This window comes from Epinephelus moara, chromosome 19, assembly GCF_006386435.1.
Source record: "Epinephelus moara isolate mb chromosome 19, YSFRI_EMoa_1.0, whole genome shotgun sequence".
Classification (NCBI taxonomy): domain Eukaryota; kingdom Metazoa; phylum Chordata; class Actinopteri; order Perciformes; family Serranidae; genus Epinephelus; species Epinephelus moara.
In genome coordinates, this window is record NC_065524.1 from 33,989,194 (window position 1) to 34,007,361 (window position 18,168).

At 39.6% G+C, this 18,168-nt stretch overlaps 3 protein-coding genes across 3 annotated transcripts; 2 read left to right on the forward strand and 1 right to left on the reverse strand.

Annotated features, from left to right (window-relative positions):
- Window positions 1-1,107: 1,107 nt before the first annotated feature.
- LOC126407000 (zinc finger protein 583-like) lies at window positions 1,108-6,302 on the forward strand. Its single transcript, XM_050071641.1, has 2 exons — window positions 1,108-1,595; window positions 3,827-6,302. Exons 1-2 carry the CDS (start codon window positions 1,403-1,405, stop codon window positions 5,605-5,607), a joined length of 1,974 nt encoding a protein of 657 aa, XP_049927598.1. The 5' UTR covers window positions 1,108-1,402; the 3' UTR covers window positions 5,608-6,302.
- Window positions 6,303-8,551: 2,249 nt separating this feature from the next.
- Window positions 8,552-12,827, forward strand: LOC126407006 (SLC35A4 upstream open reading frame protein-like). Its single transcript, XM_050071648.1, has 3 exons — window positions 8,552-8,691; window positions 9,767-9,865; window positions 10,038-12,827. The coding sequence occupies exons 1-3, from the start codon at window positions 8,677-8,679 to the stop codon at window positions 10,233-10,235; spliced, it is 312 nt and encodes a 103-aa protein (XP_049927605.1). The 5' UTR covers window positions 8,552-8,676; the 3' UTR covers window positions 10,236-12,827.
- Window positions 12,448-17,414, reverse strand: LOC126407005 (uncharacterized). The gene is made up of 8 exons (XM_050071647.1): window positions 17,289-17,414; window positions 17,084-17,169; window positions 14,777-14,946; window positions 14,348-14,418; window positions 14,005-14,032; window positions 13,665-13,880; window positions 13,351-13,401; window positions 12,448-13,096 (listed from the first exon to the last, which is right to left on the reverse strand). The coding sequence occupies exons 2-7, from the start codon at window positions 17,155-17,157 to the stop codon at window positions 13,358-13,360; spliced, it is 603 nt and encodes a 200-aa protein (XP_049927604.1). The 5' UTR covers window positions 17,158-17,169; window positions 17,289-17,414; the 3' UTR covers window positions 12,448-13,096; window positions 13,351-13,357.
- Between the last annotated feature and the right edge of the window lie 754 nt (window positions 17,415-18,168).

The following is an 18,168-nucleotide window of genomic DNA, read 5'->3' on the forward strand; positions in this document are numbered from 1 at the left end:
TACACACATACTCACTTACAGTACCCAGCGGGGCAGCCCTCCCCCTCTCTGCTCCAACACTGACTGACAGCTGACTCCACTCATAGCACTGCCGATCTGAACCGGTCAGTGGCGAAAAAAAGCACTTTTAATGCGCAAACTTATACGGGACGCATTTGCCCCTGTTACCGTTTTAGCTCGTTTCGCAGCTCCCGGTTGCATCCACCTCCCTCAATACTGAACCGATTTTAGTACGAGTTGTACCCATGAATCATACGCACACATACACATGGGGAAATAGGGCCCAGGTTGAAAAATACAGAAGTTGTCCTTTAAGTAGCTGTTGGTTAGTCGCTCACTCTACAACAGAAAATGGCACCTCAAAATAAAAGCTCTGTGCTGGAAATTCACTGTACTTCAAAAATTAAGTATATTTTTATACAAACTTGACAAGTTTGAGAGTCACTTGTGGTCCATTCAGAATTGATGCGCAACCCACTTTTGGACCGAGACCCACCACTTCGGAACCAATGTTAGAGATGACACTAACTCCTTATGTATTTTCCTTGATTCATAATCCAAGCTAGGAATGTCTGTTTTGTCTGTAGGAACGGTCTGTCACTCCTAACTGGCCTGTGTGAAATGCTGCAATAATATAGTCCCAGTGTCCACAGACGTGATGCTAATAAGGTCTCAATGTCCTCAAATACTTCCTGATTAACAGTGTCTTAGCTTGTTACTGTTGTTAAATTGGTCAAATTTGTATGTGATATTGAACTACAAACATTATTAAGCATAAGTAGGCTAAATTAGTTTCACCCATAAAAGTTGTTCAGGTTTTGTACATTGTCCACATTTGTGTCAGGATCAGCTGCAGAGTGACTTGGCAGAGATGGCTGCCATTTTGTATTTTCATATATTAGTGTATTTGTATGTGCTTTGCTGACACTCGATGGCACAAAAGCAGAATGGAGTCTAGGGTGCAGCAGCAAACCCAAAACAGAATGTCTCAGGAGGATAATGTAAAGTGGATCCTGTTTAACATACGCACTCCGGTCGGTAGGTGGCGGTATGACCCTGAAAGCTGGTGTTGAAATCCGCCAAAACCGCTTTTGAAGAGAAGAAGAAGAAGAAGAAGAAGAAGAAGAAGGATCGTAACGAGCGAGCTCACGCCAGTCTAACAACACAGATTTATCAGAGCCTCTGTATCTCTGGTTAAACCTTTCTGAATTAACTTTTGCTGCCCACCATTTTTTATCTTAAATGACCTCCATTATCTCCCGACAGCCGACAAAGCTACGGAAGTTAGCTTAGCATGCTAGCCGGAAACTGACGCGGACGGCAGTTAGCGACACAGCGCTAGCCAGAGCTTTGTTTTTAATGTAGCTAGCGTGGAAAAAAGTTTCTGTTTCTGTGTGTGAAAATGACTAAAGCCCAAATGCTGAGGGCGGTGGTGCAGCAGCGACTTATTGCAGCTGCTGAGGAGATATTTGGGCTGTTTGAAAGAACAATAGCAGAGTACGAGGAGGAACTTTGTCGATCACAGATGGAGAGCATGCGACAACGGAAACTACTGGACGCTGTTTACAACCCTCAGCTTCGGTTACACAGAGAAGGTTTGTCCTTTTTTAACGGTGTTTCAACGTTCAAAAGCCACGCTGTGCCATTAGCATCGTGCTTAGTCAGTAGGAGTCTATATTCCTCCCTTAGATGTAAAGTTAAGGCAAGGTTCCATTCATAGTTCCACTTCCCCTCATTCACTAACCCTCAGCCCCTTCTGCTTTTTACAAATCACTAGAAATACCTGCAGACTCCTCTCAGTGAGGTGAAGACATCTGCAGATAATGATACTGGTCTATAAATCACTGCACATACTATATGCATCGCATGTACTACCATATTTGACTTACTGTGTGGAAGTACTGTGGGGCAATACTTTCAAAAGCAACTTACAATCATTGTACAAACTTCAAAAGAGAGAGATCAGGACAGTACACAATGTGGGGTACAGGGAACACACGAGCACAGTCACGTGCATTTAAATTTTTCGGTTGAAACAAAGTAGAAATATAAATCACTTAAAAATCTGTACAAATATGATATTTCTGGCAGATATATAGATGAGGAAAAGTTGTGTAAGGGGAGTGCATATTTATTTTGTAACACTAGGTGGTACTCTACGTTCTGTATTTGCCTGCATCAAATGCATAGCTGCAATGCATCGTGGGTGATATATACCTCTGGAGTGACCATCGTGAGGGTAGATCTCACCCAGCTCACTTCAGTTTTTCAGACAATGAAACAGCACCTATTATGGCGGCAGGGTTTCCCCAAAGGCAACTGCAAGAGGGGAATTAAAAAGGGCACATTGAACAACTAATGAAGCGCAGTCTTCTTCTTCTTTGGTTTTACTGGTGGGCTCACACCCCTCCCTGACCTCAGCAGTTGTCCAGGGCTTGCTCTTTTCACTCAACTCATTCTCATTTTTGTTGAGTCCATCTACTCACTGTCAATGGCTGAGGTCAGGGAGGGGGGTCAGTTCCCATTATCTTAAACTAGCATCATCAGAGGGGGTGACAGAACAGTTTGGGCCATCTTATCGAGTCATGTCCTCGGACATCAAGTAAAGCACTCACAACTTGTTACACACTGACAAAGAATAAACGTCATGTTAGGCATGTTTGTGACATCCTGACAAGACACAAAATGCAAGGTTACTTCACATTCTTTCTGCTTCGTGGCACATAATACAGAGGCCTAAAAGTTTACATAGTGTTAAATGTTGCATAGATTTTACTGAATTAGATCATTTCCACTATATTACACAGTACAACACATCCTTAAGCTGTGCTGCCAATAAAGCTATAAAAAACCCCTAAAAATAATCTTTAAATGACAAACAGTACAACTAACAACATGACTGCCACTAATACTGATATACTGAATATCTTGTGAACAATTTAATTCTGCTGGCAAAATATTCACACAAATGTAAATCACCTTTTGAGGCATTTAAAAATGAATTGGCTGTCTTTTGAAAATCCTTGAGACATATTAAAAGCAATAATTCTTAAAATCTGTATGACCCCCAAGAATTATGAACATTATGAGGCACATTATGTTATTTTAAATTATTTATTTAGATTATTTCATTTCCAAATTTAAATTATTTTCATTTTTTCAGTATTAGTAACAGATGTGAACAATTTGAATTCAATAAAGTGAGGAAAAAAGTTGATGAAAAATGTAAAAAAGCCAACCTTTTTTGCTTCCTGCCTTTCCCTGGCGGACACAGATGCACACTTGGGTTGTAGTCACCGTACAAGATGGTGTTCAGGCACACATGCAGGTGCATAGAGCGGCTTTCACAGCCAGTGTTTGCAACAGCTTTTATAAACATCAGTTTGTGATATAAAACTATACTGAAACACTGAACAACAGGGAAAGGGGATGTTTAATGACCTTGTCGGCTTTCCACACACCACTGTTTTGCTCCTTAAAACCAGCCTCAGCTTTCCCTGTTGGCTACAAGTAGTGTTAATTCAGCTTGCCACTAGCTGTTTCATTTGACTTGCACTAAATATCTGTGGAATTAGAAAGCATGTAATGCAGATACTGTACATCTAATATGAGAATAACCATAGATGTCACACTCACATCACACCACAGTCCAGGCCTGTCTAACAGCATATTGCAGTCACACAAACATGCTGTACAGAGACCTGACACGGCTGAGTGAACCGTGTGAAGTGATCTGTAGAATTTCAATAAGAAGTTTTTGAGCTGTGATGTGAATGGACAACATCATCTCTGAAACATCTCTGTGTGTGTTTACTGTTTCCTGCAGACATCCAGGTGCTGTTGGTGGGTAAAGAAGAGGTTCCCTCTGAGCAACAGGAGTGGAGCTCCAGTCTCGACCAGGAAGCCCCACATGTTAAAGAGGAACAGGAGGAACTCTGGATCAATCAGGAGGGGGAGTGGCTTCAAGGGCTGGAGGAGGCTGATGTCACTAGGTTCCCATTCATTTCTGTCCCTGTGGAGAGCGAAGATGTGGAAGAGAACCCTCATTACTCACAGCTTCATCAAAGACAAATTGAACAGATGGCAACAGAAGCTGATGGAGAGGACTATGGAGGACCTGATGCAGCCAACGACTCAAATCCAGATAGATATTTACAGTCAGATACTGATGACGACTCAAGTTCTCAAGCCTCTGAAAGTGATACTAAATCTAAGAATTGCAAGAAACCACTGAGCTGCCCTGAGTGTGAGAAAACCTTTAGATTGAAGGCACACCTGGTGAGTCACATGAGAGCTCATACAGGGGAAAAAAAAACGTGGAGCTGCTCAGTCTGTAAGAAATCTTTTCCGGGACGTGCTCACTTAGATAGACACATGAGAGTCCACACTGTAGAGAAATCTTACACATGCAGTGTTTGTGAGGAATCTTTTAGAGGGACTGCAAGTCTAGTGAGACACATGAAAATCCACGTAGGAGAGAAACTTTTCAGCTGTTCAATCTGTACGAAAAAATTTTCAGTGAATGCAAAGTTACAGAAACACATGAGAATCCACTCGGGAATTAAACCATTCGGCTGCTCATACTGTCCGAAAACTTTTGCTCGAAGTCTTTCTTTAATAGAACACGTGAGAAACCACACAGAGAAACCTTTCACATGCCCAGTGTGTAAGATGTCTTTTACAGTGAGTAAAACACACTTGAAAATCCACACCAAAGAGAAACCATTCAGCTGCCCAGCTTGTGAGAAAATTGTTACAGTGGTTGGAAATTTATATGAACACATGAGAATCCAAACCGAAGAGAACGCTTCCAGACAAGACAAGGCTGGGGACTCCCCTGAACCTGAAACTGAAGACATTGATGATGAGTGCGCTGGGCGTCTGTCCTCACAGATTCATGGAACTCAAGCTGAAAAGAACAGTGAGGTAGAGCCTCCAGTCAACAGCTCAGCTGAAGAGACGGAAACATGCACTGAAGAAGAGTACCATGAAGAATTTGTACCTGACAGGAACTCAAAGCCAGATAAACATCCAGAATCAGATTCTGATTTCAAGCCTGAAGACTGTTCCGAACCGGAGACTGATGACAGTGAGGATTATTGGAGGGAGACCAGAAACTCTCGCACAGGCTTAAACCCTTCGAAAAATGATAAAGTCCCTGTCAGTGATACGGATGAGAAACCATTTATCTGCTGTGAGTGTGGAAAAAGTTATATCACCCTAGGGAATCTGACCAGACACATGAATATCCACAAAGGAGAAAAAAGATTCATCTGCAATTATTGTGACCAAAGATTCTCTCGGTTACTCGACCTCAGGAGACATCGATGTGTTAATCCGCCCGCACGGCGTCATCAGACTGAAACTGGGGAAAAACAGATGGAAATAAAAATAATGGAAATAAAAACTGAGAGAAGGGACTGGGTAGGACCAGAACCAGTCAGGACTTTAGACACAGATAGACATCCAGAACCAATTACTACTAATGACAAGTTAGGAGACTCTTGTGACCCTGAGACTCACAAGAGTGAAGACGGGGATGATGGTGATCAGAAGGAGACAAGTAAAGCTCAGTCAGATTTAAATTCTCTGGAAAAATCCCCGTAAGTGATTCGAGATGTAACACCTGCTGCTCTGAGGTTGGTTAAAAAAAGGTTAGAATGGGCTCAAGAACACTCACTAAGGCGGGGATGTCCAATGTCTGGCCCAGGGGCCAATCATGGCCTGCAAGGCTGCTTTATTTGTATTACAATATTTGGGTGCTCAGCCACAGAAGGAACTTTGCAGGTGGGACCAATGTGTTTTCATAAAAAAATGGTAAAGGAGCAAACAAACGGTTACCTGGCAACAGACATTTCACTCTAGGTAGAAGTATAAAGGTGACAGCGATGGTTTTAGGTGCCTTGTAAAGTTGAATCTTTTTCACTGAAGGACGAAACGGTGGCATTTCTCATTAGTAGGCTATTTGAATTTTTTTCCCAGTAACACATTGGAAGCGACAAGCAGCTGGCCCCCAGGTGTTTGCACATTATCTGATCTGGCCCCCGTTCCAAAGAGTTTGGACACCCCTGCACCAAGGAGAGAAACCATACAGTTAATCGATTAGTGAGAAAGGTCATATAACTGTCCAGGGCTGGGCAATTAATTGAAAATGAATCGGAACAGACTTTATGAACCTCTAACAGACCTTCAGAATCTTGCCCATGTCTGTAATTTAGTTGTTTTTTTATTTATTTATTTTTTATATTCTTGTGATAGTTTTCCCACTGTGTGTGTTCATGTCCTGTCCCATTAAAAATGTACGACTAAATGTGTAGTCATGTGACTCTGCCCCGTCCAGTCAGTGACCTGGAAACTCAAACACAGAGCCAACCGAGCAAGTTGAGCAGCTTGTACCGAAGAGAAATACAGTGTCCGTCGTTTGGACACATTTTCACCAAACACAAAGAAAAAGACGTAATGACAGGCACCTAGCAACAAGCGCCTCAACAAAGCAGCTCTCAGTAACACAAGCATTTACACAGACTACACAATATGAAAAAGATTCATGAGAATAATCTGTTTCCTTCAATTATTTTTAAATCACAAAGATAGGACATGCTCTCTTTCCTGAGAGAAAATATCCCAGCTCTAATAGTTGGCATATAAATCCTTGTCAGTGAACTTTGGGGGCAAAGAACAAAATAATCATTCATTAATCGTAACTGAGGTAAAATGATCAATTAATCATGGTATTTGAGGCTGAATGAAAGTAATGATTGGAAAGAGACCAGAGACCTTCACTGCAAAATAATAAGTGATGTAAGATGCAGTACTGGTGAGCAGCAGTTTCAGTGCTTTGAGTGTGGGAAAAGATATTTCCTGAAATAAATAATGAGGAGACACGGTCATTCATACAGGAGAGGAACCATGTTGCTCAGTTAAAGATTAAACTCTCAATGAAACACTAGTCAGAGCGTCTTTAGCTTCTGTACTGTGACACATTTCCCAATGAAAGTGAATATTTGAGCGATGTACAGATGTAAGAGGGATTTAATAGAATCTTCACATTTGATTGGACCGCTAAAGAGTGGGAGGGCTTCGAGTGTTGGCTCCACACACACCTCTCCTCACTTGGGGCACGTTTAATCTGAGTGTGTGTAAAAGTGTGTGTACTGTTTTGCTTTGGTTTCGAGTCGACTTGTTTCTTCAAAATGATGTGACACTGTGCAAATGTGCTTTGAGGTATGTTTTCTCTATTTGGTGGTTGTCATTAGAAATACTATGTGTTGTATACCTCACCCATTTTTTTTTTACCAGCTTCCTTCAAATACAAGAAGTTGTTTTCTAATTCTTGATTTTTTTTCCCATTCTATAGATTTGATAAACAAGATATTTACATTTAGAGTTAATAAAGTTGTCATATTTAAAACAGTTACTTGTAGTTTGTTCTCTCATAGAATTTTCCCTGAAGCTACTTACAGATTTAACAGAATATTAAACCTTCAAAATTTGAGTTGAAAAGCATCGATTTGAGGCAGACGAGCAAAAAGTGGTGACAGTGTTGGGATTGTGAGACACTTAGGCTCACATGAAGTGCAAAATTAAGTAAGAGAGGGTAGGAATACGTGGAACCAACACAAAAGCACAAGTGTTTATGAGGAGGTTAAGAGTTGGCAACTTGAATAGTATAAATTTTGTCATAGAGAAATAACTGGTCATTGGAAAAGAAGAGTGCACTGTGTCAGGATTTCATGCAGGAAGTATGAGGGGGAAAGAGGCGCTATGGTTACAGGGCTACAGAGACTAGGAGACACGGTAGAGAGGAGAAAATGGATATTAAGTTTTTTTACACTGGGTAATATGAGACAATTAAAGCCAGAATGAGACCGTAAGCAGGCAAGTTCATTTATACAGTCATATTTCAGCAACCAGGCAGTTCAAAGTGCGCTACATTAAACATCAAAAGTAGCAAGATAAAGTGCAAAAGAAACACATTATAAAGGGACATTTAAATGCAATTAAAAACTTAAATAGCTGGAGAATAAAAAATAAAAATGAGCAAAAAAATGACAAAGACAGAGAACTAAGAAGAGAGAACTAAGAGTTGCAGTTTCCTGCGAGTTGGTTCCACATTTGAGGTGCATAAAACGTAACGCTGCCTTCCTGTGTTTAGTCTCGACTCTGGGGACACAAAGCAGAGCTGTCCCAGAGGACCTGAGAGGCCTGGATGGTTCATAGTGTAGCAGAAGATCAGAAATGTATTTGGGCCCTAAACCATGCAGTGCTTTATAAACCAACAGTATTCTGAAACAGGTTCTCTGACAGACAGGAAGCCAGTGTAAAGACCTCAGCACTGGAGTGATGTGATCCACTTGGTCTTAGTGAGGACTCAAGCAGCAGAGTTTTGAAAGACACTGTTACAGTAGTCAAGTCAACTGAAGATAAATGCATGGACGAGTAAAGGATGTCAACTGCTGTAAACCCCCCAAAACGAAGCACAAGTAAAACGAGAAAAGAAGAAATTGAGGGGAAAATGGCATGAATGGAATCACTTTGTGTTGACACTGCAAAACTGATAAAATCCTGTAGGTGGCGGTAATGTCACGCTTATAGATGCCAACTGCCATAAAACGCCACAGAAGAAGTAGAGGAAAACGAGCGTAGAAGAAGAAGAGACACATCAACAGAGAAACTATGGCAGATGACAAGGTCGGAGTTTTCAACCTTCTCCGCTAACTTTACTCTGTAGATATTTGGCGTTACAGTATTGTCATAACGACCCGCCTAACGTACAGTCATTCAACAGTCATCATTTAGCGCTAGCCACAGGTTGTAGGCTATCGTAACGTAACGTAGTAAACTGGTGGTGGTTAGGTTAGCTTAGCTTAGTTAGCGTTAACCTAAGTGTCAAGTAGCTAGTGGCTAACGCTAGCTATCTTAACTGGCCAACTATAAAATTAAGCTTTTGTAGTGGGGGTGTTTAAGACATATGTTCAGTGCTACAATACGATGTTAATTATAACTAAGAACGAATGAACTGGTCGTAATTTAGCTTATTTAACTACTAGTTAGCTAGCTAACGTTTGCTAACTTAGTGACAACTTTGAAAAGTTAGTCTCCAACTGAGAAAAACTAACGCGTGTTTACTTTAATGCTTAAGACAACCGGTTTGCAGACGAGGAAAGCATGACCTATAGTGCCTAATCTAATTTGACTGTTTTAGAGTGTAGAATAACAGTACTAATCGCAACAAAAATCCAGAGAGGTAAAGTAAGGCTGTAACGTTTGCCTAGCTGGCTGTTTTAAAATACTCTAACGTATCATGCTAAAATAAAAAAGTACACTTGCTGGTGTAAGTGGATTTATTATCTCTTAGCTAACACAACAGATAAGAATCGTGATTTAATGATCAGCCATCTTTATCAGTCCGTAGAAACATCATGCTTTCTAATGTCATAACATGTTTATTATCACTAACACCAACATTAATAATTAATTCCTTAATGGAAAATAAGGCATGGCTGAATATGAAGTTGCTCTAAAAGTGAGTTTCGTTATTGTTGAAAGGGTCCGGTAATATAAATTGTTTGTTACTTGGTTTACAGTTTTCTGAGAAATGAGAATTACCAGCAAAGACAGTTTACATTTATATTTTAAGGTTTTGTCTGTCGTTATTTTCATAGTACATAATACAAAATATTTTACAACTTTGAGATGTGTTCTGTGTAGACATCCCTTGTCAGCTACAGCAACCTGTTTTTTGTTTGCCTCCATGTGTATATAGGGACCCCTGGGGCAGCTCAAGGACCTGGTGGAGCTGAAGGACCAGTTGGAAGACATTCAGAAACGGATGGAGGATGAGATACAGGCTGGGGTTCCTCCAGTAAGGCTCACACACGCACAAATATATACATGTTCAGGTTACTCTGCGTTGAATTTTTGCTCACAGGCCAGACAGTTATGAAAATATAAACTGCTAGGATGCAGATGTGAACATAAAGAGAGAGTCAGACTACTGTTACCAGGTTTAATATCTCATCTCCTTTCCTCCTCAGGGAGGCAGTCTGCTGGCTTCTCCTTTCCTGAAAGGTTTTCTGGCCGGGTACATTGTTGCGAGGCTACGCTCCTCAGCGTTGATGGGTGTTGCAGTAGGAACGTGTACGGGAATCTATGCGGCACAAAATTACGCCGTTCCCAACATTGAGAACACCATCAAAGACTACATGCGGAACCTGAGAGGAGGACGCAAATGAGAAGAAAGGAAGAAACGCAAAAAGAGGAGAGAGGAGGGAGAGAGACTACAGGCAGAAGGTGCCAGTACAGCTACATACGGGAACAGATGCGTATTTCAAAAGTCAAAAATGCTTCATAGTTATTTTCACCTTCAACATAGATGAGTAAATAGGAAAATTCTAAAGTAGCAAGTCAGCTCATGGAGTAAGGTGATTCTTTTCATATTTCTTTTGATTCAGTTGATCACCTGAGCTCTTGCCACAAGAGTATGGGGAATGGGTGATTGACATATACGTTCTGTAATAAATAAAGCATATTAGCAACATGTGGAAAGAATACAATTCACTTAATTTAAAGACAGGAGACCCTGTATTTCTTTTCAATATAGTAACTCAATAACTATATTTACATAGCACAGAACAAGAAATTAATAGATAGATTAATAAATGAAGTAGAACAGATACAATGAAAATGATAACATTATATTTTTATATATTATGTAGTTGCTATAATTGATTTCCAACTTCAACCCTATCCTGCCTGAAACCACAACATGCTCGTGTTTGTTGATATATAATGAAACTGGCCAATATTCACATGTGCAGGTCAGCTGTGTTGGAAAAACAGTTCACAACAGAGACACACATCTCATCTATTTTGCTGCTCAGATAGAGTGTTGAGATTCTCCAAGAGGAGAATGAATGCCCCTTTATTGGTGGTGGTTTACAAGGGTGGCCCTTGATCCCTGGGACTGTAGGCACGTGAGTTTTAGAAATGTGTTGTTCTCTCTGTTGTCTTCTGCCCTCTAATGGTCAGAAGTCAATTTTAGCAGCCTTCAGTCATTTTGCTTTTTTGCTCAGGGGGCGATAGAGCATGTAAAAATGGTCTCACCTCACATCTCATGGTGCTCTTCAATGTAAAACCTGTTGGTTGTCAGAGCAAAGTCTGTGGTGTGGGGTTGTATGATGCCTCTTTACAAGCATAACACATCTCTACATGTGGATAAAGGTCAATTTTTCATCTGGTACAACATTATTTTGAAATAATAGTTCATATTTCTGTGGAGGTGTATGAAAAGTAATTGTGACTCCAGCAATTATGCACTCCATTCAAAAATAAGAAGTGTTCCCAGAAAAATACGTAATATTTCTAAATATATTCACACAGCTTAAAATAGTAATTTAGACTACCAAAACAAACAAAACGCACACCAAAGTGACATTCTTTTGTAAAGATATAGTTTAAGTTGGGGTTTTAACAAAACTGGAAAATGTGTGTTAAAGTATTGTTTGTAAAATATATATTAAGAGTGCCTACTCTGCTCTGGAGTTGATATTATCATCTCATGCCATGTGTGCAATAGCCTTTCCTGGTGAGGTTTGGCTGCCTATTTCATATGCTGGAAACTAGGAGATCTTTTGCACTTGTGTGACTTTTAGGGGTTTGAAGCTGTTACTTTATCTCTCAGCAATCAATGTAGTTTTTTTTGTGTGTCCAAGAAATATCAAAGCCTGTAAAAGAAAATCAGTGATATGTTTACTTGTTGGAATTTGGTGTTTGCGTCATGTGTGGATGAGTCGTACGTACTGAACGGTGATTTTTTTTCCTTTTGGGGAATTGAGATTTGAACTGTAAGATGAATAAATGTCTATTATTTCAAGAAACAATGCTGTTGCTGCAGGACAGTAATCTGAAAACCTAATTTAGAGATAAACACTTCAACAGTAGCTCACTTGATTATAAAAAGATGGCTTTCACATGACCCCAGGTACTGTGTTGCTGCTGTTGAAATGAACGCACAATGCATATATACATAGTCAAGCCTGAGACAGGTATTTTTTTTTTTAAAAAAAGCCATATTTTAAGTCAGATTGAGGTTGTGCCCTTTGTTTTCTCATTTTAACTCTGACTGGAAAGTGTGTTAGAAAACTATGTTAAGTGTATGTTTGGTAACTGGAACCCACAAACAACTCGTGCCTATTGACAGTCATTGTGTTGCTGTATTTGTATTGCATGCTGTCAGTTTCTTTACGTCCTGTCTATTATGATTTTGCATGTTTACTCGTCCTTATTAAGTAGAACTTTTCTTTAAATACTTGACATGCCGTGGAATACAGAAAACAACGGGTCATCTGATGGTGCTTTATTTCACTGGCTCGTCTGTCTTGTCGTCGTGAGTTTTCACTCAGTTTCAAATCCAGTTGTGATTTTGTGAAAGAAAACTACAGACACTTGTCTTTTGAGAATTTTATTTGGGTCGTTCGAATAAATGTGGAAAATACAGTTTGCAGTTGTCTCAAACGTGGATTATTCCTGGTTCCTGATTGTGCCAAAATGTGTGTCAGTATTTTTAATTACAGTTTAATCCAATCAACTTTAGCCAAACATTCCAGATTCAAGTGACCACACCTAAAATAAATTAAAGAGGTAGTGGAGAGGTCATTTACATTTCACCAAATACTCTTTACAAAAATATATTAATTAGTAATCGCCATCTGGCCTCTTAGTTCATGCTGTTACATTTCCAATTTACAGCGCTTTACAAACTTCCCCACAAAGTATATATGTTATTTTTTATCAAACCGACATGGGACAAAATCTGAATAAAACAAGCATTTAAAATCCTTAACTTTTACCAGCCATTTAAAAACTAAAAAACGATGTCATGTAATCAATAGCAAAAGTCACCTCTGTGCATAAGATATTAGCTGCAGATGATAGTAAGCAGGTAAATGGTTATAATTGGTAAATTATCAGCAGTATGTAAAACCCCATTAGCTTATCAAGTACTACAAATGCGATGGTGATTAGAAGTCGATGAGAGATGTAACTTGTCAGGATTTGGAGATGAACTGTCGCTGGCGTCTGGAGATTTCATCAGCTTTAATTACAGAAGAAAGAGAAAACAGGATGAAGAAATACAGTTGATTCAAAGTGTTTGCATCAAAGCAGTTTCCCTTTAAATAGATCCCCTTTTAAAAATACCAAAATATTGAAAATTTGAAAAAATGCACTTTTTAATTGGACTGTATTAAACTGCTGCTCAAAGTATAGTGGGCATAATCACATCCTAAATACAGTAGATCACAGATATTGACTACATACACACGTAAGGAATCGGACAGGTGTACTCACCACAGGATCAGGCATCAAGACCAGGCAGAGGCAACAGTTTGCTCATGCCACCTACAAAGACAATAACATTAATACACAGCATTAAATCTATAATGTGCAATATGAGAAGCAAAACTGTAACAAAGTGTGTGTTTCGTGAAAAAAGTTTGTGCAGCAGTGAAATTCATCTTATTTTCCATCAAGTCAAGCTCCTATAATGATTTACTGATGGGAGACAATAACTGCTTTTTGATTAATCTACTACATACATTACCTAAAAGCATGAAAACAGTGGATTAAACTGCACATAATCTCTCAATTTGACGACTACTGACCTTGTCTCACGAGCACGCGACCGCAGTTGGCCTGTCCTTCTGTCAAGGATCCAGGGACCTCCAGCCCGTTCTCTGGGTTCACACACCAGCAGTGCTGGTTCAAGCACTGCTGGGCCTTGTAGTTGCCGCGCCTGTCACAGGTGGGTTTGAAACCTGGGACAGGCACAGGCTTCACGCCAGCTGCCTCCAGCTCGCAGTCAGTGGCCTGCCGAGGGACTGGGAGAAGAGAGGAGTCACGTGTAATTATAATCACAAATTGAAATGCCTTGATTATTAATTCACACATTGTGCACACACAGTGTAAACATATATGGATACAGTAAGTGTATACATAACGTACCAGGGCCTGGGGCTCGGGTGGAATCATCCTGCAATACAATCAGGGAAATAAGAACAGAGAGAAAGATGGAAACCACATCTTAAAATTCAGTGTTACTGTGTTTTTTTAATCATATCATTAAGTTCTGAATATACCTGTACCTTTACTGTAACTACACCATGGCTTTTGTATGGGATATTATCTTATCCAGTATCAGCATGTTCGCAACAAGAAATGCAATAGATAAAGAGTGTTTTATATATAATTATGCCAGAAAGTCAATATATCATTAGAGGATTTCTGAAACTCTAATACTGATATTACTATCAGCTTCAAAAGTCTGGTATTGAACTATTGTTTTTACCCCGTCCAGAGAGACATCCATCAGCTCAGGCAAGGCGTTCATGGGCATGTGCATCCTTGCGGGCACAGCAACTGTAGATAGAAAGAGAAAACGTGTGTGTGAGAGGGAGAAAAAACAGACTGAGAAAATGAAAGCTTCACTCCAGCAGAGACAGAAACATGGATCATGTCTAGTTTGAATTTTAAGCATATGACCAGTTGCCCACAATGCAGCTTGACCAGTTCCGTCAGATCACTGTCATAGCCTCATAAGGTTTAATTAGCTTTTAATTTTAGAAAATAAAAGGCAGAAATTCATTAATTCATCATCAATCTAATGAGCAATATTACAGCTCACTTTTTATCATTTCATTATATTATTTAGCTGCTCTCAAGATGGACATTGTGCTAAATTCCGACAGTGTACAATAAATCCCTCCAGCCTCCTCACCAGATCTTCCCTTGGTCAGCTGGGACTTCAGGTTGTTGTTCTGCTCCTTCAGAGATTTGATGTCGCCCCTCTGACTGAGGAGGAAGTAGGCGATGGTCGCCTGGCCGACAATCAGGATACAGGCCAGCAGGGTTATACCTGCCACCTTATAGGCCCGGGTGGAGCGGCCGCTGGGAGGCAAGAAGAGGAAGAAGGAAGGAGGAGGTGAGGGGAGTGGAGGTAGAGAAGAGGAGGAGAAACTTAATTTGGAGGAAATGCACATATAAAAATGGAACCAGATGGACAGTTAAACACTTAGAGACATGAAGTATAAGTTTTAAATATGATATATAATCATATTGTGATACTCGTGATATTTCGACTTGTTGACATGTGACATCATACTGTTACCCATGGCAACAACAAGCAAGGCTGAAAGCGAAATTATTACAGACTCCGCAGTGGCTCCAAAAAGAGGAGCAGCTTCAGTAGTGTGGAATAAACTGTGGCGTCCTGAATGTTTTATGAACAGCCCCGGACTTCTCAGACTCTTTTAGTGACTTACAGCTCAGAGGGAACTCAGTCAGCGGCTCCTCTGGCAGCAGCACAGCTTCTCTCCCTCTCCTCTCTCGCTGTGCGCACGCAGGAGTCAGTATCATTAAGTGATTTTGTCATAAACCTTTGGTAATGTAAACCTATGTGACGCTCGTAGCTCAACAAAAAAACTCCATTTATGTGAATGTGTGATAGTTGTGGTGTCATAACAGCCTGTCACAGGTTACAGCGTGATGATTAGAGGAGAAATGGCAGAGCATAAAGGTCCAGGTGGAAAAAAATGAACTCTGCTACTTGGGAATTTACTAAAAGAAGGAAATCATCTGTTGATTTATATATATAGATCCCAGGGGACATATTTTGTATTTGGGAGCTGTTTAAATGTGTAATTTGTGGTAGACTAAAGAAATGAGAGTTCATGTTTGTGTAGTTTTTACTGAATATTTAAAGGCAAACTGTAAGGCTGACGTGAAACTATATCACTTATTTTTCAGCAGTCCTACATTCTTGAATTACAATTTTTTTTCACTAACTTGTCATATCGTTAAGAATAAATACTCTGAAATATCATGATATTATTTTAAAGCCATATCGCCCACCCCCTACAGACAATAGTTCACTGCCACTGACAAGTAGGTCACATCTAAATCCTTGAGTGAGAGAAGAAGAGATAGACAGTGATGGAGCAGCAGAGAACAATGCAAAGTATGAGGAACATGACAGTGACTGAGAATCCCAGCAGTTCGATGAAACAGGAACCTCAGCCACGGTATTTATTTACCGTATGTCACCACCAACCAAGTAATAAAATCAGCTGTTGCCATGCAGACACTTTAGTGAGAGTTTGCGATTTTTTCTTAACTGCCTTTTCCCTTTTTTAGCTTTTACCAAGGTCTTTTTTGGAAGTTCCCACTGCTGTAAATATCAGGTTTAAATCTCAGCTAAATGACGTGTCCATTCAGGCATGAACTGACACTACAATCGTCTTGTTTTTTAATGCGTTGATGTGGATTTCTTCCTAATAAAGGGGCATTTATTCATCAAAACAAAATCAAGTACATGAAATAAATAATAAAATAATGAAGAAGAAGAATGAAGACATACAATCACAACTCCATGTATACTTTATGTTTTTGGATGTATTTCTTGCTTTTCACACAACAATTGGTTTCCATAAATTTCTGTAGGATATGAAAATAAAAAAAGACATGATACAGATTGATACTTGTTCAATCGTTGTTGTCTGGTAATGTTTGGTAAGTGCCGAGTCAACAGATTAGAAAAGTCTGTCTACATATTCCGTGTGATGAATTTCACAAACCAACCAAATTTCGTGTGTCTGCTGACTGATTTTAGTGGAGATGAATGGATGCAAATGGCTGATTAGAGCATAGAAAATATACATTAAATGATCTGAAGACGAGCACTGTGATTTACAAAATGGTTACCTGAAAATTCAAGTATACATAGTTAGTAATACATGGGTTAAAACATGAATTATCACTGTTTGTTTGGTCCCAATAAAACAACGCAAGACAAAGCAACATTACATCCCACAGGAAATGATTTTCTCTCTCTCTCTCTCTCTCTCACACACACACACACACACACACACAGACACAGAAAAACATGCACATAATACCCAACACCCACATCAAGTAAGTTTCAAAAACTAATTTACAGTTGATGGTTAATGCTGAAGGGGGTACATTTTTGGTCCTAGTGCTGAGACCCCATAAAGACAGAAAATCAAGTACACTGATATTTCCTTACCCCTGAGCATTGATGTCGGGCTGCGGGTTGGGGGGTGCCAGGAGAGGCTGGTTTTGGACCTCAGGATCGGACATCTTCACACAAACCTGTGAACACACACAATCACATCCGCAAAAGTGTTTCAACACAAAACAGGATGCAGCTGACACAAACCACACCCACACACACACACACACACACACACACACACACACAGAAAGTATACCTTATCTCAGGTCCAGTTGCGAGCTGTTTCACAAATATAAATGACAGATCTCTGTGATTGTTTCACCTTTAAGGCTGAGCAGAGACACAAGGAACTGAAAGTAACAGGCGGGGGAAAACCCACTCTCACATCTCCCAACCCTGAACAACCAAACTGTAGTCTGACTGGATTCTTTTAAAACCGAATTTCTGATTGGTTACTCTTGGTGATGCGTCATCTGTTACCAGAGGCAGAGTATAAAGACATGGAGCAATCATTAAACAGTTGGTTTAGAGTTTTATAATCTAAATGTATATCTTTATATGGTTTAAATTTCCATTCATATATGATAATGTTATATTAATAATATGGACACTGATTTGTACCATGGGTTGTACTTTTTTTGGTTGGCTACCAATTCCTGTATTCATATTGTTAGTAGTAATCTTTTGATATTAGTTTATTTATTTATTTATTTATTTATTGCCCCCAAGCATAACCTCTACCTCAATTAGTAGGCCCCACAATCCAATCAAGGTGTTATGGTATGTCATCATCACTGACATAATGATAAACTTTACACCTATCAAATGACATCAACATATTCTGCTTCATGTCTTCTTACCACTACTCATATCTATACTAAAAACATATATAAATGTCCAATCCACCTAATAAATCCTTTGCTGTAGCTGTTCCACATTTATAACATTTCCAGTTTCTTAAGTATTTGAGAATCTGACCCACATTGTTTGAAGACATCTAACAGATCCTGCACTGCTTCTCTCAATACGGACAAACAAAACAAAGTATCACATAAATAATGAGCCAACACAAATAGTTTTTGTGTGTTTTGTTGGGCTAAGCTTTCTCTTTTGAAAGGTTGCATCAAACTGAGATA